Raw genomic sequence first — 27,759 nt, forward strand, 5'->3', positions numbered from 1 at the left:
TTTAAATCAATCACTGACAATAAGCAATTCAATAATGTCTACAAACATGATAGGGCCCTACAATAACTTCCCATGTATGCAAAATATTTTACATCCTTAACTTTAAGCACACAGAAACCCCATTAGAAGCTAGTGCATAATGAAAAGAATATTACATCATCATAAAAAGTAGGGGAAAAAAACATATGCAAATAAAAAATAGAAAGCAATTTCAAACTCCTTTGAATCCTAATCCCTTTCTTTCTGCTGAGTGTCATTAGACTCTTTGAAAATGGAAATGAGAAAGAAAATGAAAAGAATCACAGAAATGACCTTTTGCATATTCTTTATTAACAGTAGATGGTAGATTGGAATAGGATTGGATTGTTGTCTGAGATACTTAAAGGAATACAAAAAGCTATCAGAATCTGTACCACGCAATAGATTTGAAAGCAAAAGCTACTTTTATTAGCAATAAGTAAAAATAAACAATCACACTCATTTCTGTAGGGTCCCCAGCATTTTCTAACATCTCAGTCCAGCTACAGAGAAGGAAATCTGCAAGGATCAAAGTTTAGTCTTATCACCTTTATTGTTGGTATAATACTTCTTTCTTAACAGAACACAAACAAATATACTTACAGGTATGCACCATTTTTCCTTAGATCTGTGTGGCTTGTTTACCTCCCCAAAACAACAGCTCTATAACTGGATTTTCTTTTGGTTCTTATGACAGAGAATTGCATATCTGTGTGTACAGGCCAAATCCTACCCTCCGACGTTTGAGTCCTCTACGCTGTGTAGAAGCTTTGCTACATCTATATGGAAAGAAAAATTTCACCAGCTTCCAGCCAAAACCCAAGCTTGGAAATGTCCCATTTCCTTCGTCAGCCCTTAGGATCAAGCAACGAGCCAGAGACTTCAAAGCATTTGGAAATACACTTAAACGTGTCTATAACTGCATGCTTAAATGTTCTGCCATGTAGGTTTCAGCTGTTCCAATGATCTATGCAGGGGAGTTTCTCATGAAGTCTGCAATGCAAAGCAGAGCACTGCTCTTTGGAAAGCTTTCTTTGGAAGCTTCTGTGAATTTTAACAGGAGATGAGCTGAAGGAAGTGTCACTTACTGTGAAGCAACACAGAGAATTGGCAATGGTGCACTGAGTGCTCTAACTGCCAAAATCCAGTCAGACTGCCATCAAATGAATTTCTACCTTCAGAGACATAATGTAATCCATCTTCAGCACTGAGCACACGCTTGTTACAAGAAACTATTAAGAGTGAAGAAAGGTAACAGCTCTATTTTACATAGTTTAAAACATATCTTCTAGCTATTGGCTCCATGCTCTAGTTCCTGTGAAGAGAAATCCTGTGATTCTCAGAAAGACTATAAATATCTAGTTTATTGTAATCTGGAGGAGAGGGAGAAGGGGCACGTACCCATATGACCTCTCAGTGCTTTTGATTACCAGTGTTATCCGTTCCTCTGTGAAGGGTCGACTCTTCTTCCTGCCTACCTCCTGCTCTCCACTCCCCTTGCAGGCTGGCACCACCCCAGGGCTCTGCTGGGTTGAGGGGAGATGGGGCAGCAGGGAAGGCTGGCTTCACTGCTGGTAGTCTGTCACTGCCGGAGCCTGACAGCCGGAGCTGCCTTTCAGCAGAAGCTCATCGCTCCAAATTGCTGTGCAAAGAGTGGCTACTTGTTAGGTCATTAGAGCAACACAAACATAAGGGTCCCACTGAAAATTCAGCAAGCAGACAAATTCTTCATTGTGTAAGTCAACCTACATTTAATTAATTTTAAGGGAGACTATATGCCTTTACAACATCTGAAAGGCAGGCTGATAGAAGGTAAAGCTGCCTTACTCAAGCAGAGGTTGTTTGCAGGACAGCACACAATGGGTGAGGGAAACCAGCTGTCCACCCTGGTTCTCCCTGCAGCCATCTCAAACCAATTGGTAGCAATGAGGCTTCTTCCTGCATTGAAAGGAAGGTTATAAACAAGTGAGGAGAAAGGTATGTCTGACATCCTGAAAATGGTTTCAGCCTCCTTTTCTCCCTGTGCTTGAAGGGAGCAGTCAGGCAGGACAAGAACCAATAAGCTCCTGGTGAGGGGCAAGTGAGAAGGTGCAAAGAGGGTTTTCAATGGGCTAAGAACATGTCTTATGTTTGCTGAGATGCCAAAACCTCCCAACTGCCTAAACCCAGTGCCACCTGAAAAGTAAAGATTTACATTTCAATTTAAAAATAAAAGGAAAATAGGAATCTTCCCTTCATTAAATTAGATTGGAGAGGAAAGGACACAAATTGCTATCTGAGCCTGAGGCACTTGATCAAAAGCAGGAGCAACAAAAGTCTTAAGCATCAAGTCATGTTTACCAAATGTATATAAGCACTCTGAAGACTCTTGAACTAGCTATTCATGTGGATTATGTGCTAATCAGTAAAATATATGTAACACTGCTTTGCCTTTTTCTGTCAAAATCCACAACATTACCAGATCTTTTGAAGAGTACATATTCCCTTCATTATCCCATCTGATCCTACTGCAATGCTGTGAGCATGCTGTGAATATCTTTTTCAAATAGAGAGTCACTGCAGGATATTTTCATGGAAAGAAAAATACTGTACAAACATTTGAAAAATATATATCAGCTTAATTAAAAGTTTAGCACAGTAACACAGACTTATTAAACCCATCAGGAAATTTAAAGAAAATCCAGCAATGATTTTCAGAGCTTGCCTTGCTCTGTATTTTCCAGATGAGAAAGAGACCCTAGCCACTGAAACATTATTCAGTGAATATCAGGAGACCCTAGGGACCTAATTAGCTCAATACCCACCACCAGGTCTTCTGTTCCCTATAAATGCAAGGATGTTATACAGTCCATGAGTGTGCAGAGCAGGCTTCTTGCTTACACTCCTTAAAGTTGCTAATACCTTTAGGGAAGCCTGGATTTACTGGAAAGAGATAACTGATTGTGGGAATACTATTTTAGAAGGGATATTGTTTAATAAGGAATGTTATAAAAGTCAAAATAAATATGAAAAGCATTTGCCAGAAGGAGGCAGAGGAAGAATTATATTCAGTCCTTGGATAGCTTTATTAGCATCAGGGCTCTACTTCTATTGTGGTCTTTAGTTAAATTCACCACAAAAATCAAACAATGTTGCACTGTGTCTCAGTAGTTTCTCTCCTTGGTAAGTAATTGTGGTTTGGCTTTCCAGCCAGCGTCTGGGGATATTGTGCTGCTACAACACATTCAGGGAGTGGGAATTGGCAGTCTCTTTACTGGCATCACAGAATCTAACAGATCATAGATTTTATCCCCTTTCATCCAAAATCAGTTATAAATTGCAAACATATCTTAATAACAGTGGTGAAAAAAAATCTATATTTAGAACACAGGTTGCTCTGCATTGCCATTTTATTCTCCCTCTTCTCCCAGATCCCAGGATGAATTAAAAGAAATATTGGGCTGCAAATTTACTATTTATCTCCAAACCACTATTTGTGAAAAGATACAATGTAAAACAATCCCACGTAACCATTGAAACGGTCAATACATATGTTTTATTTGCCCAGAAAGGACTGATGGAAATATTCATACATTTTATTGAACCAATATTTATGCTTATTGAGAAAATTATAAAATAGCTTTGTTCTGAGCTGAAGCCTGTGTCTGTAGGCTGGATTCAAAGTAAGGAGCTGCAAGGCAGAATTATCAATGTTATCCAAACGTTGACCTTAGTTCAACAAATTGTCTTTTCAGAGACAAGAAATTATCCATCTTTTTTCCTTGTGTACATGTCCAATAGTTCCTGGGGTAGAAGTTTTTCAAAAATAAATAGATAGTTCTTTGGTCCTTCTGGTCCATGGATTTTTTTTTTTTCCTTACCAATTGTATACATTTGTGGTTTTTTTCCAAAAAGCTGAAAATATTTGAAGGACCCATTTTGTTCTTCACTTTTGACTGGTTTATGTAGGTGCACATTTCTACTTTAAGCTTTGTTCAGGAAACAACAAAGAATCGACAAATAGAGCAAGTTTACAATTTAATAAAATTCTCAGGTCCATTTCTATTCACATTTCTATATCACAGAATCACAGAGAATAGCTGAGGTTGGAAGGGACCCCTGAAGATCACCTAGTCCAACCCCCCTGCCAAGCAGGATCACCTGGAGCACATTGCTCAGGATGACATCCAAGCGGGTTTTGAATATCTCCAGAGAAGGAGACTCCACAACATCTCTGGGCAGCCTCTTCCAGCGCTCTGTCACCCGCACAGTAAAGAAGTGCCCTCTCATATTCAGCTGGAACTTCCTGTGCTTCAGTTTGTGCCCGCTGCCTCTCGTCCTGTTGCTGGGCACAACTGAAAAGAGACCGGCTCCAACCTCTTGACAGATGTTTATATGCACTGATGAGGTCTCCCCTCAGTCTTCTCTTTTCCAGGCTAAACAGGCCCAGATCTCTCAGTCTGTCCTCATACGACAGGTGCTCCAGTCCTCTAATCATCTTTGTAGCCCTCCTCTGTCTGAACTTGCTCCAGTAGTTCTATGTCCCTATTGTACTGGGGAGCCCAGAACCGCACACAATACACCATCCAGGTGAGGTCTCACCAGGGCTGAGTAGAGGGGGGGGATCGCCTCCCTTGATCTGATGACTTTCTCACAACATGGCCCAGAAACAGATAGTACTAGTCATGACACCAGCAATTTTGAGGCAGCCAAATTCACCAAATTCTCATTTTCCTATCCTGAGAAGACCTCAGGAAGAAACCTCAGGAGTGTTCACACTGAGCATCCCTTCGAAAAGAAAATAATTTTAGACAGTTGTTGCAGAATATAACAAATGCCTTTTTGCACAGTTCTGATTCCTGTACCATGGCGGAGCACAAATTTTTCCTCTGTATATGAAGTCATCTGATAGCACTTCATATTAAGAACCTCAGACCAGATTTCAGGGACTCATGAGAGTATGGCTATTAGATGTGGAAAACATGCTGCTGCCATACAACTCTTTCATTAAAATGATGTGCTCAAATATTATCTTTTGAACCTGTTTCAAGAAAGAAGTTGTGTCATTCTCTAATGGTGTGTTTACAATTAACAAATCTGTTGTCTGATCATAGTTGAATGTCTTTACAGTGTAAGCTGAAATCATTGTGTCTGTGCTAAAGTCAGTGACAGGGTCAGGTCTCTTACCAGCATCATTTTTTCCTCATTATTTTCCCCTTCCCTTGTCTGCTACAAAACCTGACTGAAGCTGGCTTGCCTGGAGGATGTCTCTTCAGATCAAAGAATCACAAAATGGTTGACATTGGAAGGGACCTCTGCAGGTCATCTGGTCCAACCCCTTGCTCAACCAGGGACACCCAGAGCAGGTTACCAAAGACCATGTCCATGTGGCTTTTGAAGACCTTCAAGGAAGAAGACTCCACAGCCTCTCTGGGCAACCTATTCCAGTGCACCTGCACAGTAATGGAAGTGCTTCTTGATGTTAAGATGGAACCTTTTGTGTTCCAGTTTGTGCCCATTGCCTCTCCTCCTGGCAAAACTAGTCAGAGCATGCTAGGAACTGTTCAGGAAAGGAACATCTGCCAGACCTGCAATGTTAGTGTTTCTACAGAAAATGAAAAGCAAGAAAAACAGCTGCTCTAAAAACTGTCATTTCCCTAAATAGAAATGTTCAGTCACCTCCTAGAGATGTAATGAGTGTCTCACCTCTGTATTTGGCTTACATGGCAAGGTTTTGGTAGCAGGGGGCTGCATGGGTGGCCTCAGTGCAAAGAGCCCAGCAGCTGCCCCATGTCAGATCAGAGCCAGCTCCAGATGGCTCCAAAAGGGACCCAGCGCTGGCCAGAGCCAAGCCAGTGAGTGACACTGGATGGGCCTCTGGGAGAATGGATTAAAAAAAAAAAAAAAAAAAAAAAAAAAAAGGCTGCACAATAGCAGCTGGGAGAGAGGAGTGAGAAAACATAAGAGAACCAGCCCTGCAGACCCCAAGGTCAGTGCAGCAGGAGGGCAGGAGGTGCTCCAGGCACGCAGCACAAGTTCCCCTGCGGCCTGTGGAGAGGCCCCTGATGGAGCAGGCTGTCCCCCTGCAGCCCATGGGTCCCACACGGAGCAGATCTCCACGCTGCAGCCCGTGGAGGAGCCCCCGGTGGAGCAGGTGGATGTGGCCTGGAGGAGGCTGCGGCCCATGGAGAGCCCCCGCAGGAGCAGGCCCCGGGCCGGAGCTGCAGCCCGTGGAGAGGAGCCCACGCAGGAGCAGGGGGTCTGGGGGGAGCTGCCGCCCGTGGCGGACCTGTGCTGGAGCAATTTGCTCCTGAAGGAAGGTACAGACCCATACTGGAGCAGTTCTTGAAGAGCTGCTGCCTGTGGGAAACCCACATAGGATCGGTTTGGGAGCGTTCCATGGGAGGGCAGAGAGTGACCACGAAGGAGCAGCAGATGACGAAGCGTTACATACTGACCACAAACCCTGTTCCCCTGTGCCACTCAGGGGGAGGAGGTAGAAGAGGGTCGATGAGGGAAAGGTGTTTTTAGTTTGGTTTAGTTTCTCACTTCTCTAGGCTGTTAGTGGTAGGCAATAAATTACATTAATCTCACTATGCTGAGGCTGTTTTGCCTGTGATGATAATTGGTGAGTGACCTCCCTGTCCTTATCTCAAACCTTGAGCCCTTTTTCATCATATTTTCTTCCCCTGTTCCTTTGAGAAGGGGGAGTGGTGTGGTGAAGCTTAACTAGCCAGCAGTGTGAAATCACCACGACTTTCTAGAGGAACTGATCTATCACATAATGGCCATTGCTGAGAGCTTCCAGGCTTTTGGGAAAAAAAAAAAAAAAATCCACAAGAGAATTGGCATCACTGGAGGGGGCTGTGATTCTGTAAATGTAAACATTTGTCTCCAGCCCATTCCATAATATGTAAGGCAGCCATGTGTCAGTGAATCAACAAATCTGGAAGTTTTAATGAAGTGACTGAAAAAAACTGAGCTAAGTTCCAATTTCTCCTGCTGTCATGCAGATTAAGAGAAAACTAAGGAAAGATGATAGCCTCTCTAGCTTTCAAATTCCTACACAATGCTATAGGGATGTAAAAAAGCAAACAGCAAATGCATAGCCGTAAGGTTATTTTTAAAAAATAGTGTGTCCATATACTATCTCACATTGTGAGTCACTGGCGATTGGATAGGTTTTAGCACAGACCCACTTCTTCTGGCTCCAAAGGGAAAACTTACTCCTTTTAAAAATAAACTTCTGATTATTCAGCAAGGTTTCCTCTTCAAGGCTTTGTGTACCTTGGAAGTTGGCAAATATTATTGCCAGTGAGATTTTGATTTGAAAGCAGCTGCAATGAAATGTATCCTTCTGAAAAAGTGTGCGTTTATGCATCTCATGTCATGTAAGTATCTCCAACCCACTGCCCGTCTCAGAACTTGTAAGGATTTGCCAGGGTTTTCCATTCTCTTGACTGGGAAAGTTGGAGCTAGGTTCTCCTGCTTCTGAGTTATTTGCCTCTCCAGATATTTTTTCCATTTCTCTGTGTATTGAATCATTGATCACAAGGTACACAGTAAGAGCTGTCTAGGTGAGCCCAAAATTTACCATAAATAAGGAAGTCCAGAAACATCACACAAAGAACTGTCAGAATATTTCTGTTTAATCGGGACTATAACATTGGAATATATTACTTGCAAAATATTAGTACAAGATCTTATATCATGATTTAGGAAATTTTCATTAGCCTAATGAAAATCTTATTAGTCTAATCAAAATACAACAAGCAATTATTAGTCCAATAACAACAGTACTTACATTCATGGTTCAAATCATTTAATAACAGAAGAGGGTCATTGGTAATACAATTTAAAATGCTATACTTAGGCTTCCTATTATTTTCTGTAGTGCTGTGCTCACCGTCCCAGTATCCCTCTCCATCCTAAGGCTCACACCTTCAGTCTTTCTCGAAAACTTTTATTGCAGGAGGGAAGGGTTAGTATTAAAAATCATCAGCATGTTTAGTTTCTCATCAATAAATCCATGATGCTAATTAGTATGAAAAGTTATTTTTAATTACAGCACTCAAAACTTTAGGTGGACTTGAGGATACTCAAAAAGGTTTTGTAACACGATCATCTTATTCTTTATTCACTGCTTCCAAGCTAAATCTGCAATACTGTTCCAGTATTTTATTGAAGTTAAACAATAGTGTTCCCCAGCTTTAAAGGTCTAATATTTGTTTCCCAATGACTATATAGGTTTTTTTTCAGACCTTTACCATACACAGAGAACTAAAACAAAAGAAGGCAGTCAATAGTCACCTCACCTCTAAACAATTATTATCACAGAGAAAACAACATAAAATCAGTTCCAGCTAAGACAAGTCCACACCAGGCCTACAATGGTGACTTAATACAAAGGCTGTGATCTTTTAATAATACTGAAAAAAAAATATTATTTACTGGGTCACAGTAGCTATGTCTCGCAAAATATAAATACAGAAAAATTCCTATGCTAATGAAAATAACATATAAGTAAAGAAGTATTTAATCTTCATCTGGATATTAGTCTGTTACTGCAAATTGTCTGGGCTCATCTGATTTCATTTTGTCACAGACTGTTTTTTAAGAAACAAATATAATCTTGTCCCCCTGACTGTTAGGGTGAGTTAATTCTAAAAACCCAGACACGGGCTTCTTGGAAACTTTCAATTCCAGAGAATGTGCAGAATAGTTGAGAACCATATTTGGTCTTCAAAAACCTACAGAGCAACCTTAAAATCAGATAATCATCAGTGAAAATGTAAATAATGGCTTTTATTTCATTTCACTGGGTTTTATGTAATTTTGGCTGCTGCTTGCATACTGCTGTGCTTCCACAGGCAAGCAGCTATATTTTTCTCATTGCAGTGACAATTTAATATGAATTCATGGTTCTTCTGCTGGACATCCTGCAAAGAAATGCTCTTCATGATGAATCCCAGTCATTTTTGACCCTCAGCTTTCCTCAGAGAGCCATATCAACAATATTGATAAGACTTCATATTACCATCTCAGGAGTAAAACAAGGTTAAGACAATTGCTGTGTCAGCAAGATGCTGAGCTTTTGATTCATGCCTTTATAACAACAAGGTTGGATTATAGCAATTTATTGTTGGCAGCTCTCCCAGACTGTTCACTGTGTAGGCTGTACTTCACACAAAACTCAGTAGCCTAAATGTTCAAAAGCTAATACAAAAATAACCAAACATGACTAGTAGTAACATCACCACCAGACACGTTATGGTGAAACCCTGATTTGGTATCAAAAAACTGAGAAACAACTACTTGCTGAGAAACTTGTGAATAACCAGGAACTATTTTGTCTGTATTACCTACTTGTTATTTTAGAAAGCAACATACTATTGCAACTGCTATGTCTCTGGCAATACTTTGTCTCTTTCTTTCATCCATTTTCTGTGGAATATCTTATGCTGAGCTCAAAGTTTCTCTTTTATTTCATTTTAGATTTGAATAAAACAATAGCTTGGGTGGATTGGTCATTAGAATAGCCTAATGCTTATTATGCTTTGTAATTTTAGATAAGATTTTTAAAAGAACAGTAATAAAAGGATGTGTAAGTTGCAAACTGTTTTTTAAGTAGATCACCTCTCACTTGAACAACATTAGATTTACAAATATTAACTCAGTGATATCTGAAATAGTTTAAATATATGTAAAACTTTTCATCTGAAGCTTTGAAAACTTTTTAAAAATTGGTATATATGTACCTACACATACTGTATATTTTTGCAAAACAGAGCCTTTAATAATTCTCTTATTGAATTATTTTAAATAGCAGAAAAATTATTAAAATCGTGAAGTTCTAAGACAAGAGCTGCAAGGTTAATAGGAAGGCAGTATTTTTCTTTGAGCAGCTTATGTAATTGGAAATGAACAAAATATTTCAGGAATACTGTCTTTTCATGGCATTTGGCATAGTAGCAAACTGAAAGCTCAGTTAAAAGAGGAGTTCTTTGGTTTTGGTTTAACCATATAACTAACACTACTAGACAATTTGGGACAGAGATAATAGCCAAGATATTTGAAGCAGAGAAAGATGTTTCCTGGGTAGAGGTGTCAGGTTCCTAATCCCTTCAGATAAGGAAGCTGTTATGCAGAGTAAGAAGTTGAGCAGCACTTGGAGTTCTCATAGTCGGTGGCCTCTTATATTAACGGATCAGCACCATCAGATATAGAGACAAAGCTGGTTCTACACAGATGTATAATAGCAATGGTATTAGCTGGAGTAGCAGAGTGTGAAACAGAAAATATATATATATTTAAAGCCTAGCTGCTCTATTTTGACTATGCTAGAGCAGGCAAAATGATGTAAGATGGCTGCTACTGCTATTATGAAGGGACACCTTAGTGCTTCCCCTTCCTGTCTAGGAACACTATCCTGAGTTCCCAGGGATCATAGAAACATGGAATAATTTAATTCAAAAAGGACCACTGGAGGTCATCTAGTCTGGCCTCTTGCATAGAGCTGGTCTAGGTGAGGTTTCTCAGAGCTTTGCCCAGTCTTGCTTTGAATATCTGTTGAGGATGGAGGTCCACAACCCCTGGGCACCCTCTTCTAGTGTTTGGCCCATCTCATGGTGAAAATATTCTCCCTTATTCATAAGCCATAATTTGCCATACTCTAACTTGTGTCCACTGTCTCTCACCTTTTCACTTTGAGAAGAGTCAAATTAGGTAGCTGAAGACAACACCAAGATTACTTCTCAGCCTTCCTTGCTTCCAGCTGGACAAACTCAGGTCTCCCGGCTTCTTCTTGTATGTCTTCTGTGCTCCATCCCCTTTTCTTGATGGATCCCCACAAGACTCACTGCAGTATGTCTATTTCTTTGTTGTACTGTAGAGTCCGAAAACAGACACAGTACTTCAGATGCAGTCTCACAAGTGCCAGACAGAGGTTCTCTTGACCTTGTGGCTATACTTGCTAACACATCCTAGGATATATTTGACTTTCTTCACACATGCTGTTTAGATCACATATTAAATCTCTGTCCTGGGGTTGCCACTTCCCACAGCCAGAGCAGAACCTGACTCCTCATGTTTGGATGACACCTTTAAATTTTGTCTGTACTCATGAGAAGCCTCAAACTGACTCTGAGTTGGGAGAAAAATAGTATACCGTAAAATTGTTCCATACATTTTAATACCTTTTAGAGTTACGACTTCTAGTTCCCAAGTTCTCCTTGCAAAGGTACTTTGTAGACTCCATAAGGATCAGGACTGGCAGTTCAGTGGTTATTTTTGAAAAGTATTCTCCTGCCAGCAGGCATCCTTTATTGACTGTCTGTGTTAGATCCATTCAGGTGCTTAGAGGCTGTATGATCTCAACTACATACTTTCCATGAGGGCATTTAGTAGAGTGGATGGAGTAGCTGATACCTAGATATAAACCCGTGTAAGACATGGATGTTAATGGTCTTGTTCTAAAAGAGCACTGGTGGTGGTGATTTCAATCCCACTGACCTGTCTGCCACAGATGCTAACGACCAATTTTCTCTCTGCCATACATCTCTAACAACCTGTTCCCTGCTGGTACCTCGCTCTGCTCCACTGGTGCTGATCGCTCCTTTTCTCTCAAGTTGTTACATCAAGGAAAAAAAAAATAAAAAAAAAATAAAGGAAAAGAAACCAGGAGCATCCAACTGTATGATGACATATATGTCCATAAAATGCGTGTTCTTGACTTTCAATAAAAAACTAACTTTCTGCTACATCATAACCTTAAAATTTGATCCTATGAATTTAGCTTGGTTGAAAGGTCAGAATATATGGCATTCTTTCATCCACTAATGCAGTCTTTCTTCAGTGAGGTAATGCTTAAACAGTTTCTGACATGGAAAATAGTTCCCTTTTAGGGAGCAGAAGACATTTGTAAAGGTTCAGGCTTGAATATTTATTTACAGAACTCTGTCTGTTCCTTATGCTCAAAGTGGTAATGATACAAAAATAAACCTCCATGGCTGGAACTGCTAATATTTCCAGGGGTTCTTATACCAGCCCAAGTGCAGAAATATAAGCTCTATACCTAAATATTCAACACCACAACTCTCTTCATCCTAAGTATACAGCGACAGCAATTTCACGTTTGAGTTATTTTAGTTAAATTCACATGAATTATCACAACACTAGAGAATAAGTACTTTTAAACCCACTTTACAATATGATGGTTTAATATTGAAGTTGTACAATGGCACCCATAGTCATTTACATGGTAGAAGCAAAATTATTGGGTAATCCTTTTATCAAAGAGATATTTATGGCATCATAAAAAATTATGGCCTTATTTTTAAAGAAAACATTATTATAGCACAAGTGAAATGATTTATATGATGAATTTCTGATGGGTAATTTATATTTTACAGAAGAAAATATGCTTGAAGATATTAGATCAGAAAGAAAGTAACAAAACCTTAAGTACTTCCACATATTTCTATATATTACTGAAATAAATTTCCTTCTTAATGACATTTATGACAACTTTTAACTTTGCAAAGAAAAATATTAGTTTTCCTGTTCCTCTGTCTTTTGTTGACTTGTGTAGATATGATAACCAAAATTTAAAATGTTGATATTTGCATTGTGCTGCATGAGTTATCAAATATCAAATAAAGATTTGACTCCAACTGAAGATTTTACTATCATCACTCTGATTTTCACTGTTGTAGGGAATTGCTGTTGTCCTGTGTCTAGCTAGTTTTCATTCAAAATATAGAAAATCAGGTGATTTATTCATTTGTCTGATATGCACAAGAGCTACTCTAGATGCTGTTAAATTGCAATGTCTCTCCTTTGCATACAAGCCACAGGGAATTCATGGCATTTTGTCTTTACCTACTTGAGGAGACAGCAATGATATTAGGATGGGTACTGGCCAAAAACTTAGATGCTACAAATAGGAAACCAGGTTACTGAAGGTAAATGTTTTTCTTTTCTTAAATAACAAGGAGAGCTCCTGATACTGAATCTTGTAACTGTTGTCCATCTTATGATAAATCCAGAGTGTACTGTAAATAAAAAGAAGTTCTCTTCACCATTTTATAACAGTGAGATTTTCTGAGATTTATAGGTGTTAGAACAAATACGTCCAGATTTCATACCCAATCTTTCTCTGACTCTGAGGTATTTAGTAGGTCTCTCAATGTCTTTCAGAGTCACCTCCTGTCATTCCTACAGCAGCTTTCTGCTTCACAAGGAACTACAAATGCCGGCTGGATGCAAGGCAAAAGTTAAGACAATTAGAATAAACTCTTTGACCATTTCTGACTCTTTTGTTAGACAAATTGCCCAGACAGTGAAATTTCAGTGTATCTTCCAATTGCCTTCTGGACAAGTTCAGAAATTTTATGTCAGTAAATCTTACTGTACCTTACCAAGCTCCAGGCAGGTTGTTGGACTTAGCAGAGATCATGTCACTGTCCAAATAAATCAGAAGTACTCACATCACAGGGGCAGACTGATGATGATATAAATTTAATAGCAATATGTGCTTTTTTGATCATTGTCAGTAGATACAAACAGTTAAAATATTAATCCCCTTCGGGTGACCAACATAAAAATAAAATAAATAAAATTTAAGTGAGATCAGATGACATGAAATTAAATGAAGTTAAACAATAAAATAAAATAAAATAAAATAAAACAAAATTTAAAAAACAGACCCTTACTAGTTCCTCAGCAGAAGATGCACTTCAGGTTCTTTCTTCAGAGCTGGAATTTCTGGAACTCTTGATTCATACAAAATGCCTAAGATAATCTGCATTCTGAAGCATGTTGTGACCTTTTAACTGAGACCATGTTTGATGATTTTATTTTAATCTTCAAGACAATTTAGTTTTATAACAGTGGCCATACAGTTAGACCAGTCAGCTGGTCTCTGAATTTATTCAATATGATCTTTTTAACCATCTGGACAAGTTCAGTTTTTATTTAATTTCTCAGTGCTAATGGGACTTTCTTTAGTGCATGCAGTTTTGGCAGGGTACCAGTGACTATATTCAAGTAGCACATTCTGTCCAGGATGCTTGGTAGCCTGTTAATCATCTCACATAATTGTTAAAGACTATCCTATGAATCCTGTTCAGAAATGATGTATGCACTCATTTGCTTATCTTCATTTGCACATTGCCCTTAACTCAAGCTCAGGGTATGTGAATGGTGGGTCTCCAGAAAGAAATTAATTTAATCCATGAAGTTCAAGACTAACTTTATATAATAATGGTGGCTGACAGTCTTATATATCAGGAAAGGGAAAAGATCTAAAATCTAAAGTCATATAAAATAAACAATATAAACACAAATCTAAATAGTGTATTTGTACTGGTTAGGTTTAAAATGTCAAGTGCATAACTTGAAAATATTTATTGTAGTTTTTAACTAACGTGTTTTAATTGCACTAATTACTTTAATCTCTTATTGAGTCTTAACACTGTGTTGCAGCTGGCATGATCTAATGGCACAACTAAAAATTTATTATGTATCATAGCCCAGCTTGGATTTAAAATACTATTAGCGGATTATAAAACTGTGGGGGGTTGGGTTTTTGCTTTTTGTTTTTTTGCTGTATCATAAATCTGCATTTTATGTATAAGAGGTGTATCTATTCCCTTTATGGTGTACTAAAATATTTAGAGTAGAACTCATGAATATGTTTATGACATTCAAAAATTTACTAGCCGACATTTATTCCTTATGTGAAATTTGTATATGATAATGGAAATATGAGAGGCATCACAGGCATTAGATGATTTACACAATGAAATTGCTAGGGCAGATTTCTTGTGTGTCTCCATGACATTTAAGAGACAATAAAAAATTGCAGGTTTTTGTCATAAATTATTCAATTTAATCTTCTGAAGTGATTTTTATTGGCAATATTTGGAAGCTGACCTTTACCTGCATGACACTTTCAACAAGAAATGTCATGAAAGTTTGCAAATTATTTTTACAGCAAATAGTTTATAAAATTTATTTTGGATCATTTAAGGAAACCAACATACTACGTAAACACCCGACTATAAAGGAACAGGTTGACCCTCTGGAGCACTACTCAACAGGAATTTGATTTCTTTTAGGACATAAAGAGATATGAGTAGTAAGGACCAAACTGTGCCACGTTACTTATTTTAAATTGAACTTAATTTCATGAATGCACAGACAATATAATGGAACAGTTGAGGGGTAAAATGCTGTGCAGCATGAGGCATCAGGTGGTGCCTCTAGGTAGTTTGTCCTCACAAGCCACTAACTACATCAAACGTTGATAACTTGGCTCAGGAAGATACTTCTGTGCATTGAGAAAAAAAAAGTCAGGTCTGTGCATTGAGAAAAAAAAAGTCAGGTTAAATGGATACAAAGCAAGGCAGCTGAGAAGGCTCTAACTCCGTGTTTCTTCTTTCAAAGTCTGACAGCTCTTCTAGAGAAGATTTGCCAGAGATTGAAGTACTGGATCTAATTTGGAGCCAGAAAGATGAATTGTATGGGATTCATCTGATCTAGCTGTGGATACTTTAGACCTCTTCAGCTGAGTGATTCATCCTTTCCTTCATTCACATTTGGCAGAAAAAAATGGACACTTAAGGCACAATTCATCTTGTCTTGAAAGAGGGAGCTAAAATAACTCGAATCGCATTCTGAAAACACCTTTTTTCAGTCCGTTGAATATAAAAGGGACCAAAGCTGACAAGATCAGATGTAGACATTTATACCTAGGTGAATGGAATCTCACTCCTCATGCTTACTTAATGGGAGAAGCACTAATGAATGCTTAGTATAAGACCTACTGCTTAGTATAAGACCTACTGGGTCATACAGTATTTTCTTTGGCAAAATAGCCGAACTGTCTGGTGTAAGAGATCTCTCAAGGTTCTCCTTTACAATACACCTTTTTTAGGTGTCCTCTTTAGTTCACTTTGAAAGAAGTTCAATTGTTGTATTGATTTAGCTATTAGGTCAATGTGATTAGATAGCATACATTTGTAGGAAATATGTCTCCTTCATGCTTTCCCTCATTTACTTCAGCACACAAGTCCTGTTTTATTGCATTTAAATAACTCTTTATAAATCTATGTTATTTCCTCTCAAGTATTGATATGACTGATAATTAGGATGAAATATTCTGAAAGAGAAGATGGCACTTATTTGGCTTAGCACAGCAACCAAAAAGTTCAAGTGTAGTAATCCCATTATTTTTTAGTATTTATAAATGGTAAAATTACATTTTTTTAATTCTAAATGATCTTCTGAAAAAAAAAAAAATAAAAGTACTGGTTGTGGTATTCCCAATGAAGAATTATTTACAAACATGTCTTAAACCTAACTTCAGTGCTCATACACCAGTCTCTCTTTGGTTTTAAAACAAAGGCTTAGTATAAAGAAGTATTTCCTTAAAATTTAATGTTACAGAGCAAATAATGGAGAACATGCTTTGAGTGAACAAATTCAGGGTGAATATTGAGCATTATAGCAGAAGCAGAATGATGCATAACTCGAATACAAGTGTGCAAAGCCTATCACCTTTGCTTGTGGAAATAGGTAATTAACTTTAAAATGCAGCTATTCCATACTGTTAACATGGAATAATAATAATAATAAAATAAAAAGCATAATAATAATAAAAAAGAGAGATTGTTATGGTGGATTTTATGGTAAAGTGAGTTTCTGCTGTGTTTGATGTTGATGTGTATGACATTTCATTTTTGGAATACTATATACAGAGGCTAAAGGTTACTCAAAACAGCTTTCAGTGTTCTCTGCTCTTAGAAATTCACTCCAGGATTATAATCAAGCATTTAGTTATAAGCCACTAAGGTTACAGTAGGATGATTTGGCATTTATAAGCAAGTCTCTTGTTTGCTCAATTTTATGTGTATATCTGAACACCCACAGAGTTTACACACGGGATATAATTTCCAGAGGTGATTTTTGGGCTGTGTAAAAAGGGAATTAATTTTGTATGGTAACTGCCTTTTCCCAGCGGCTAGCATTTCCACAGCTGGTTGCTGTTTTACTCACCCATAGTTTCCCATCACATACCATTCTTTCAGCAGCCATTTATTACAACCCGAGAGAAAGAAAATATTTAGACACCACAAATCAAAGGCACTAAAAAATTGCACTTGAAAGCGTGCTCTTGAGATTAGAGAATTTTTTTGCTCTTTGGATTTCACTGACCCAATGTTCTGGTTTTAAGACTTTCAGGATCAAAAATTTCAAATTCTGTTTACCTTAACAAATAATATCAGCACTAAATACTTTATTACAGTAAATAACAGAGAGGTTTTATTAATACAATTTAAAAAACATTGATTTAGATAATGTATCATTGTGCTTTTACTTTTTTGTTTATCACAATTTTTTAGGTATATCTGTAACTGAAGCAGCAGAGCACTGCCACTCCAGGAGAAAGATGACATTATTTCAGCAGAGAAAATGAGATTAGAAGAAGCCTGAGAAAGTGTTTTTGGGATAAAGCTCAAATATCAACACACAAAAGGGACTCTCTACCTCCTGTTGTTGACCCCTACAGAAAATATACTTTTAATAGATTTTTATAAAAAATTTTGAAAGATTGAAATGATTGACAGTTGTATTAATGTTTGAAGAAGTCTTGAATGATGAATCAGAGTAAAGAATTTGAAGCTTTTCTTCATTCTAATTAACTGATGGTAATGATAGATGTAATCTCAGGGCAATGACATCGTCCTTCAGGCAAGGACAAAAGTTGTCTTGTTTGTTCCAGTATAGGTAAAGATTTGATTTGCCTGTTTACCACAGTAGAATTGACACAAACTTTAATCATTCAGCTGATGAATGAAGAGATGCAAAGCTATAAGAGATGCATCATTTTTTTTACAAATTAATAAATGTCATAAGCATTGAAAATCACCCTGTATTAAATAGCCCATACTGCTTTCCAAACCATTTCGATCACCAAAAAAATGAAGATAACATAATGATTACTCTAACTTTTTATACAGGGGCACAGACTGAAAAGCACTCATGAAACCTGAGGTGTCAGTCCAAGGAGTCTCTTGCTCCTTCTCTCAGAAATGACTCCACCTGCAACAAAGTCAGCTGGAAGGATTTTGTGCTTGTGGTTCAGGTGTGTCTGTACAGCATCCTGTGGCTTAGCGTAAGTGGCATGCAGAGAGAGGTTTAAGATAGATGACAGTCTCTGTCTGCACATTATGGCAAACGCAAGCACAGACATTTTTTCTGTCTCTCCGCCTCAGGGAGCAATAAGAGCCAGCAGGAGAAAGGAACAAGCAGTCAAGAGTAGGTATCTCAGGAAGGCAGGTTAGATCTCCCATGGGCATCCCTTATCTTCATGCATGTGGCATGTAATACTACTTATGTTAGCAAGACATATCTTCTAAGGAAGGATGAAAGAGACAAAATGAAATTTGAGAATAATGTTAAAAACACTTGAAGGGCTGTGTTTATAGCTCTTTTAGTTTTCAGTTCTCCTTAGAGTTGCCATTTAGCATTATTTCAAGAACATCCTTTCTATGCTAATGGCTGTCATCGGTAATAACTTTCATTGGTGTTCATGCCTTTTATGGCTCAGATGAACACCACTGACATTACACTTTTCAAAGTCTGTAGTTTCTTTGATGAGAGAGTACAACGGGTCTGGCTGGGATAAAGTTAACTTTCTTCATAGTAGCTTGTATGGTGCTGTTCTGAATCTGTGGTTAAACGGTGTTGATAGTGCACCTACTTTTTAGCTATTGCTGAGCAATAGCCATCAAGGCACTCTCAGCATCTCAGCCTGCCCCCCTCGCAGCAGGTAGGCAGGGGTGGGCCAGAGTCAAGGGGACACAGCCAGTACAGCTGACCCAAATTGACCAAAGGGCTATTTCATGCCATGTAACATCATGCTCAGCAATAAAGACACCTGGGTTTTGTTCTTTCCTAACTGGCCATTGTTCAGAGGCTGGCTGGGCACCGGTCGGCTTGTGGGACGTGGTGAGTGATCACTTATTTTTTGTGTTCTGTTGTTGTTGTTTGATTGTTTTTTAATATTTCCTTCACCTATTAAACTATCTTTATTTCAGCCCACACGTTTTTCTTGTGTTTTCTCTTCCGATTCTCTCACTAATTTCACTGGGGAAAAGTGACCTAGCAGCTTGTGGATGCTTCGTTGCTGGCTGGGGTCAACCCACCAGAGACAGTCATAACCAAAGTCATTATGCTATCTCATATCCTGGCAGAGAATGCAGTACGTCATTTAGATTTACCCTGATAGCACCAATTATCTTTTCCAGCCACGTGCCAAGTGTACAAATAGGAATATGTGACTGACATGACAGGTCTCTAAAATGAGCTCCTACTCTTTAATGGAAAGCGTTAATTTTCAGTTAATTTATCTTTTCTTTATTTGTGGAATATTCTTAAAGGATAGACTGCACCAGTTCTAGATCTTTCTTTTTTTTCTTTCTTTCTTTCTTTCTTTCTTTCTTTCTTTCTTTCTTTCTTTCTTTCTTTCTTTCTTTCTTTCTTTCTTTCTTTCTTTCTTTCTTTCTTTCTTTTATTATTATTTAGTACATTTCTGACTTACTTCAGTTGTTTTGACTATGATCCAAGTCAACACTTGTTAATAAAGCTAAACTGAAAACAGCAATATGGTTAGAGAAGTAGTACTTGATTTTAACATTTCTGCTAGACTTAAAATATTAACAAGGGTTTATTAATTTGGATTACTTCAGATTTTCATTACGGTCAATAACAGAACACTTCAGACTAACTTTTTTCCATGCCTCAAATTTTCTGAAGCCTCTGCTTTGCCAGTGTTTACTTTAAGATTTAGGAGTGCAACCTTACTGTCACTTAGTAGTTGATTCCTAATAGTACTGAAATTTATTTATTTGGCACAACAGGAGATTAATCAGTGTATGCTTCAACTTTTAAAACCAGTATGGACCATGTAGTATTTTGCTCTGTTCATCTAATGGTTCCATTACAGTGTATGTGATCCTGGCACATAATTTTCAGGTTTAAGCTCCTGCTCTACATCTGTCATTTCTGTACAGAATAAAATGCTTTGAAGGTTTTTGTAATCACAATAAGTAAGGTTAAGATCATAGTCCAAATTTTACCATTCTGGTAATATATCTTCCTCATCTTAGAATATGTTATTTCATACCGTGTTCTCTGTTCTGTCATGGGAAATGAAGTCTACCTGTTAGCCTCCTAATCCCTCTATTGATGAGACAGATTCACCAGTCCTCCCCATCTTACCTATGTCAGTTCCTTAATCTTTATTTTCTCAGAGGAGAAAATCTGTACTTTTAGTATTATGTTCTCCAGCTCATAATGCTGTATTCTGACATTTTCTCCAGTCTCAAAATTACAAGCTATTTTCCCCTAACAGCTGTTTAGTACCATATTTCATAGCTCAGTTTCTCAAATTCTTTTTTTATATTTCACATTTTATTCCAGTATCACTGGCAAGGATCAACAGACATTTAATTGTTTTTCCCTATATTATTTCTTCTTTTTCCTTCAGATGTTGTGAGTCTACGCTTGACTTTTCCACATTAAAATTCTTCCCCACACTCTGCTCCTACTTTAAAGATTTGGTAACTATGCCATCCTTTTCTTTGCCTGCCAAAAAGTAACTACAAAAGTAAATTTCAAGGAACTGAAAAAGAGAGGTTAAAAAAGAAGCATCATACATATTAATAAGGCTGAAACAATATTCTACTAACAACCTACTATTATTCCTTTACATCAAAAGAAAATACAGAATATGAGCCTGAGAAACTACAAAAGTAAAGCTGAAAATTAAAAAAGGACACAAAGTTAGAAGCACACCACAGTGGTAAGTGGTATATACCTTTATACATATATATACACACACACACACATATATATATACATATATATATATTTATATATATTTATATGGGTAACAGATATATCAACCCTTAAACAACAGGTGTACAGGGTTGCTCAGCCTCTAAGCGACCATTATAATCCCATGTCAAGCTCCTTAGTTTTAACCACTTATAACAATGGGGGGGAGGGAGGAATGGATAATGACAAAGTTAGAGGAATACAGCAGGGAATGGTATCATTATTCCAAGAGCTACTTGAAAAACCAAATGCTGGCCCTTCATATATGCCAAGCCATTCTACACTTGGTTATAAAACACTACGGCATGTTACTCCACAAGAAGTTCCAGTGGATGAAGAGCATGTGTAGAAAAAAATGTGCTCTCAGTGTGGGTGATAGTATTGCAATCTGGTCCATGGTGTGTTAGCATGTATTTGGAGCAGATTGAGGACACCACCTGTTCACACTACTCAGAAGCTTAGCTAATAACAGCAGTCAATACTATCAGAGCGAAATTTAATGAAAAGTGTTAGGAATCAAATCCTTCTTTGCTTGCAGACATTTTGTAGTGTCTGTAATGTGAAGCAATGATACTGGAATTTCTGCCTAGCAAAAACACCATCACCAGGACCCTAGCACAATGCAAACTGAAATAAAGTGTAGTCATTCCTTTATTTGCAATCCTATTAGTTTAGAATCAGTATGTGACAAATGCCTAGAAGGATACAGTGGGACTGCAGCTCATCATAGAATTAGATCAGATTCTGCATTCCCTTATACCGCTGTACTGAATCACACTCAAAGAAACCTGTCTACATTGGTTTCAGCAGTTATTCTGATAAAAGACAAGAATGGCATAATGGAGAGTTGGCTGTGTAGCAACAAATAATACTGCTGAACACTGTGATCCCAAAAACTTTCGCATGTACTGTAAAAAGCTGTATTTACTTGGTTTTAGCTGAATTATCTTCTGTCCTCATGTATTTCTTTAATTTCATTAAATCACATTTGGAAGAATGAACCAAAAGCCCTTCTTGTAATAATTCTGTTATACTCTTTTCGGGTGAAACACCAGGAGTGATTTTGGAGACCACACCTGAGAAGTCTCCAGTTTAGTCCCAAAAGATCCAAAAAGTATGTTCAAGGTTACAAATTCAGAGTACTTACCTGAGTTCATGAACCATGGTCCAAGGTACTTCAATTTTCAGGGAGAAATGAAGGAAATAATCAAAGAAAAGCTAGGTGGTTTGGAAATTGTAAAATCAGTGAAATCTTTAATTATCAAACCATATTCTGCATCTATACTATTTTAATAACAGTGGGGATATAATTAATAATCACATTAGAGTGATACCAAAAGATACCAGATGACTGGATGCCTCATGAGTATCTAAACAAGAAAGAATTATTAAACCATAGAAAGTCATGTTTCTGTTATGAATACAATGTTTAATAAAAAGAGATCTAAAATTACTTATAAACTCAAAAATACTGTGCCTTTTTAAGGAGAAATACAGAACACTACCTACTGACTCCATTAAAAACAAGTCCCCTAAGGCACTACAAAACTAAATATTTTTGTACAACCCTTCACTGTCAGAACTCTTCTGTATGTGAAAATAGACCTCAGGGCAGTAACACACATCACCAAATTTCTCTCAGTGAATGCAGGTTTGAATTGTTCTTTCTGGTAGACAGATAAAAACGGAATGATTACTTATCTGTTCAGAACAGAAGCAATGTATTGTTTTCCTTTTTTTCAAAGACACATGCAACACATGGAAGTTTTTATAAATGATCAGCTAATGTCAGCATTGGTAATCTCATATCAAAAGAGCTCTGCTTGGATCTGACAATGGAAAAAGGAAAACTTGATGGAAGTAATATTTGTTGAGCGGTATGCAAAGAAATGCAGATCTTTGTTGTACTATTCCTACAGTCATCTATAAAAACAAGTCTGAAGAAGCTGCACTAACTCCAGGAGCATCATGCATATTAATCACGCTGAATCAATAGGAACCTAATCCTGCTTTTCTTTAAGTAAATGGTATAACTCCTGTTGATTTCAGTCACAGCTCAGTGTTGGCTTTCTAAACACAACAAAGTGAAGGAGCTTTAAAAATGAAGGAGAGATTTACTGTATGTCTTCTTATATAAAAAATAAGAATTTGTTTACAAACAGTATGTAGAAACAAGCTTATAGAAAAGTCAACAAGACAGAAAAGGAATTGTATATCTGTTGCAAAATACATGAACAAATTACATCTGTATGAAAATAAAGAGATTTTGTAGGTGGGATTGTTTTCTGGTTTCTTTACCAAAGGATTTTCTCTTTTGTTCTGAAGTTCCTGTTCTTTAATATTTTATGTGTCTGAAATCACCTTGAGGTCTGTAAGCTATTCTTTGCCTAGTTTCAGGAAAGAAAAAAAAAAAAAAAGCCACAGGAAAGAAATAAGGTGATTCTACATAGAGTTAGAATGAAACTTTACTTTTCACTTAGTATTCTCTATTTGGAGAAGAGCTTCATAAGAAAACAGCGTGTAAGTAATGATTTATTCTCACCCAGAATAAGACTGAAGACTGTTGTTCCCCTCTTCCTTTTCCTTCAAGTTATCAGCCTGTAAAATATAGTAATACTGAAAAGAGCAATTTTCCTTAGGCCTAATGTTCTTCCCCCTCCCTCCCCCCTGCCCCTCTGCTTCTCTCTCTCTCTCTTTTCCCGTAGACTTTGGATCAGACTCTAGGAGGAGGATTCTCATTCTACATCTCACTGGACTATGACCTTAGCTAATTTAGTATGCTGCTATAAGGCCATTTAATATAGCCCTAATCCCCCCTTAGGACTTTTAGGTCCTTTGAGGAGTCAGGCTAAATCTGACTACAAATATAAACCTACATGTATAAACCAAGGGAGGGCCTTGGAGGTCCTGCCTTGGGTCAGAACTTGAGTTGGTGCATTAAAGGTGTCATTTTGACATGCATGCAGACTGTGGTCTGTGCTCACGTCTTCTCTGGCACCGCTTCAACTTATTTCCAATGGCATGTGGTACACAAAATGTGGTACATGGGCAGGACAGGAGTAACAGTACTATCCAACAAGCTTTTTTTATCTAGGTGTTCTGGAAAGAAGGACTATGAGGCATACCACGCAGTGCACGTGCCCTGTATGTTAGTTGCATTATAAGAGCAAGTAAATTTAAGTTCCAGCTGACAAAGAATTTCATTGACCCAAAAGTGTCCTCTGAGAGACTTCCTATACTCAGTTAAAGGCCAAAAGTTAGCTGGGGAAACTATCCTTCAGTCTCTCATAACACCACCTAATACCACTGGGCTCCCTGGGAAACCAAGAGCAGAATGCATGTATTTAAAAAGCTTCTGATCAAAATTATACACTCTTTTTTTGTCATCTAGAATTAGGACCACCTTGGTTGAGATCTATATGATTATTAATATAGAGATATTTATGGTGTATAGTTAAGTAATCTTTAAAATTGTCCTTGTGTTGTTAGGAAGAGAGTCATTTAAATTCATGCTCTTGCTGTTAATTTTTGGTTAAAAAAAAAAAAATGTCTAGAGATATGAACAAACTAAAAAGGACTAAGTACATGGACTCCTACTGCAGAAATGTATGAAGATGAAAGAATAGCAAAACGCTCATGCTGTATAAGAAGAAATGTCAGTCTATGCATAGACTTTATCTACGATATTAGACAATAGCCGATATCAGAGAAAGATACATGAATAGGTCAAGTGGTAGGGATTCCTTCCCAGTAGAACCTCTAGCAATTAAAGTTCACGAATCCTAAATTAGAGGTGGCATTTTTGACTTTATTAACCTGCGATGATTTTTTTTTTTGGTCTACTGATTTGCTCAACTGCTTTCATAGTACAAATGTTGCAAAAATTTGGCATCCAGAGCTTTGTATGCCTAAATGGTTCACAGCTATACTTTGCACAAAGTTTCTTCACTTGTCCTGAATTGGCCTAAGTTCAGACAGGTTCATTCTGGTGTACAAAGAGGTAGTGACAAAACTCTGTTTAACTTCCTCACATCCCTTAGGAGTCTATAGACATTTCTCATATTCTCTTTGAAAACATATTTTCTGGGCTCAGTACTGTAACCCCCTCAGCCACGCCTCATGCTGAAGCCAGTCCATCTGTTTGACCATCCTTGTCTGGGAGACTGTGGTGGTTTTACCCAGCTGGGCAGCTAATGAGCTAGTGGGCTTCCTCAAAGGAAGAGGGGGAGAAAATAAAATGGAAAAGGGCTCAAGAGTTGAGATAAGGACAGGGAGATCGCTGACCAATTACTGTCATGGTCAAAACACACTCAGTGGAGGGAGATTAATATAATTTATTGCCCATTACTAACAGAGTAGAGCAGTGAGAACTAAAAGCAAACTAAAACCACCTTCCACCCATCCACCAACCTCTACCACCTCCCCCCAGCAGCACAGGGGAATGGGACGGGCAATGGGGGCTGCTGTCATTCCCTGATGTCTCCGCCGCTCCTTCACGGTCCCTCTCTGCCCCTGCTCCCCGTGGGGTCCCTCCCACGGGATGCCGTCCTTCCCCCACTGAGCCTGCGGGGGCTGCCCACAGGCAGCAGCTCTTCAAGAACTGCTCCCACACGGCTCCGTACCACGGGGTCCATCCCCCAGGAGCAAACTGCCCCAGCACGGGTCCCCCACGGGCGGCAGCTCCCCCCAGACCCCCTGCTCCTGCGTGGGCTCCTCTCCACGGGCTGCAGCTCCGGCCCGGGGCCTGCTCCTGCGGGGGCTCTCCATGGGCCGCAGCCTCCTCCAGGCCACATCCACCTGCTCCACCGGGGGCTCCTCCACGGGCTGCAGCGTGGAGATCTGCTCCGTGTGGGACCCGTGGGCTGCAGGGGGACAGCCTGCTCCACCAGGGGCCTCTCCACAGGCCGCAGGGGAACTTGTGCTGCGGGCATGGAGCACCTCCTGCCCTCCTGCTGCACTGGCCTTGGGGGCTGCAGGGCTGCTTCTCTCATGTTTTCTCACTCCTCTCTCCCAGCTGTTGTTGCACTGCATTATTTTTTCTCCTTTTGCCAATCTGCTCTCCCAGAGGCCCAACCAGCGTCGCTCACTGGCTCAGCTCTGGCCAGTGGCACGTCCCTTTTGGAACCACCTGGAACAGTCTCTGATCTGACATGGGGCAGCTGCTGGGCTCTGCTTACAGAGGACACCCCTACAGCCCTCTTGCCACCTCCTTCATCATCATTTAGATGGATGCTCTGTTTCCCCAGCACTAGCATGTAATTTTCTGATTTGCTTTTTGTTCACCTTTTGTGATTCACTTTATTTTGCTTGTTCCTGTTCAGCACTGAGTGTGTTTCCATTGAAACACTCCCTCTTTTTCCTTAATGCTAATATTTAGTTCATGGTCTATCACTGCATCTAGACAGTTAAGAGTTTTTTCACATTTTTCTATTCTTTTACACTGAATTCTACATAATATTTTCACTTGTCAGTTATTAATTTTTCAAGAGGCCCCTATAAAATTGTCAAAAAATCAGGTTTGGGTTTTGTTACATTAAAAACTTAGCATCATAGCCAAACTCTGAACTGATTTTTCATCTCCTTTCTCAGGATATTTATCAGTTAATTCCATCATTCTTTTAGCTTTGGAATGCAATGTATCTGTAAATCAAGCACTATATTTCATATTGAGACAGTATTGTTTTCAATATCAAATGAGTGTTTGACAATTCCTTGTTTAAGGAGTGGAGTTTTCTGCAGTTTCCCTCTTTGTGGGTCTGCAACATTAGCTTAGTATGTTATCAGTAACTTCTAAACCCATTGGTCAACTTTATACAAATTTAACACAGACTAAACTCCTCAAAGTAAGGTTCATTTTATGCTTGTCAGAAAATTACCATAAAAAATCATATTCTTAAAATGGCTGTTATATAAACACAGCTACATCTGAAGTGTATTTATCATTTTGTAGAATAAAATGGTGGTTTAATGTAACGCCTAGATCCTAATGCATGTGAATAGTGTTCCAAAGTGAGCTTTAACTGGAGGGAGAGGAAGTATGAAAGAAATGTCATGATCATTTCCAACTGCTTGTAACTCATTAAACCTATTGGTCCTTTTATAAGTCCATGAAATGACAAAACAGAAGAGAAAAAAAATCTTTAAATGTTAATGCCTGTTGTGTTGTGCCTTCAGAGCACACAAGTAATGGGAATTAATGGGTGCACTGAAAGCAGCAGACTCCTGAGTAATGAGTAATTAGTACTAAGCTATACCGCATTAAGGACCATTAGAGGATAATACTTCGCTATAGCTCAGCTTTACTGGGGCATTTCTTTCACATTAATTTGTTCTCTTTCCTGAAGGAAAAGAAAAAGGGAAAGGGAAAGAAAAAGGGAAAGGAAAATGGAAAGGAAAAGAGAAATGGAAAGGGAAAAGGAAAGGGAAAGGGAAAAAGAAAGGGAAAGGGAAAGATGATGAAACATTAAACAACAACACAAAAAAAAAGTAGGCACAAATTCCTTCTTTATATTCCTGTGCTAGTTGCCTTAAAGCAGACACAGGTGTGAAGTGGAAAGCCTATGTAGCTAGAAGGATTAGTGGAAGGGGGAAGGGAGAGGAAAAGTAGGTGTGTGGACAACCTGTTGCCTTCGTCACTCACATTGTTGACATGGATGTACCAATAGACTGAGAAGGATACTCTAAACTGGGGAGATACCTCTCCTTGTAAAAGAAGTAGGAAAAAGAATATGATGCCATTTAAGATTTCTTCTCTCACCTCCCCACAATCACTAGCCCCTTCCTTTGGAATTGTGAAAAAGGTGGCAAATGGTGAGATAACTTCATGTGCTAAACTCAGCTATGAGTTACATGTCTTTA

General features: G+C 38.4%; 1 protein-coding gene across 7 annotated transcripts in view; it reads right to left on the reverse strand.

The window, feature by feature from the left end:
• Window positions 1-15,383: 15,383 nt before the first annotated feature.
• The window catches only part of LOC308178440 (uncharacterized protein), a 51,773-nt gene continuing 39,397 nt past the window's right edge, over window positions 15,384-27,759 (reverse strand). For 4 of the 7 annotated variants that reach the window (XR_013939763.1, XR_013939764.1, XR_013939765.1 and 1 more), the window contains one exon: window positions 15,384-23,499. Coding sequence is in view for 3 of the 7 variants with exons in the window: in XM_080557111.1 (XP_080413237.1) it covers window positions 22,086-22,119; window positions 23,444-23,499 (90 nt within the window). In the remaining 4 variants the exon portion in view is untranslated. The remainder of the gene's footprint in view (window positions 23,500-27,759) is intronic. The other 3 variants (XM_080557111.1, XM_080557109.1, XM_080557110.1) reach the window with 2 other exon arrangements.

Source organism: Anser brachyrhynchus, assembly GCF_964034855.1.
Source record: "Anser brachyrhynchus genome assembly, chromosome: 1".
NCBI lineage: Eukaryota > Metazoa > Chordata > Aves > Anseriformes > Anatidae > Anser > Anser brachyrhynchus.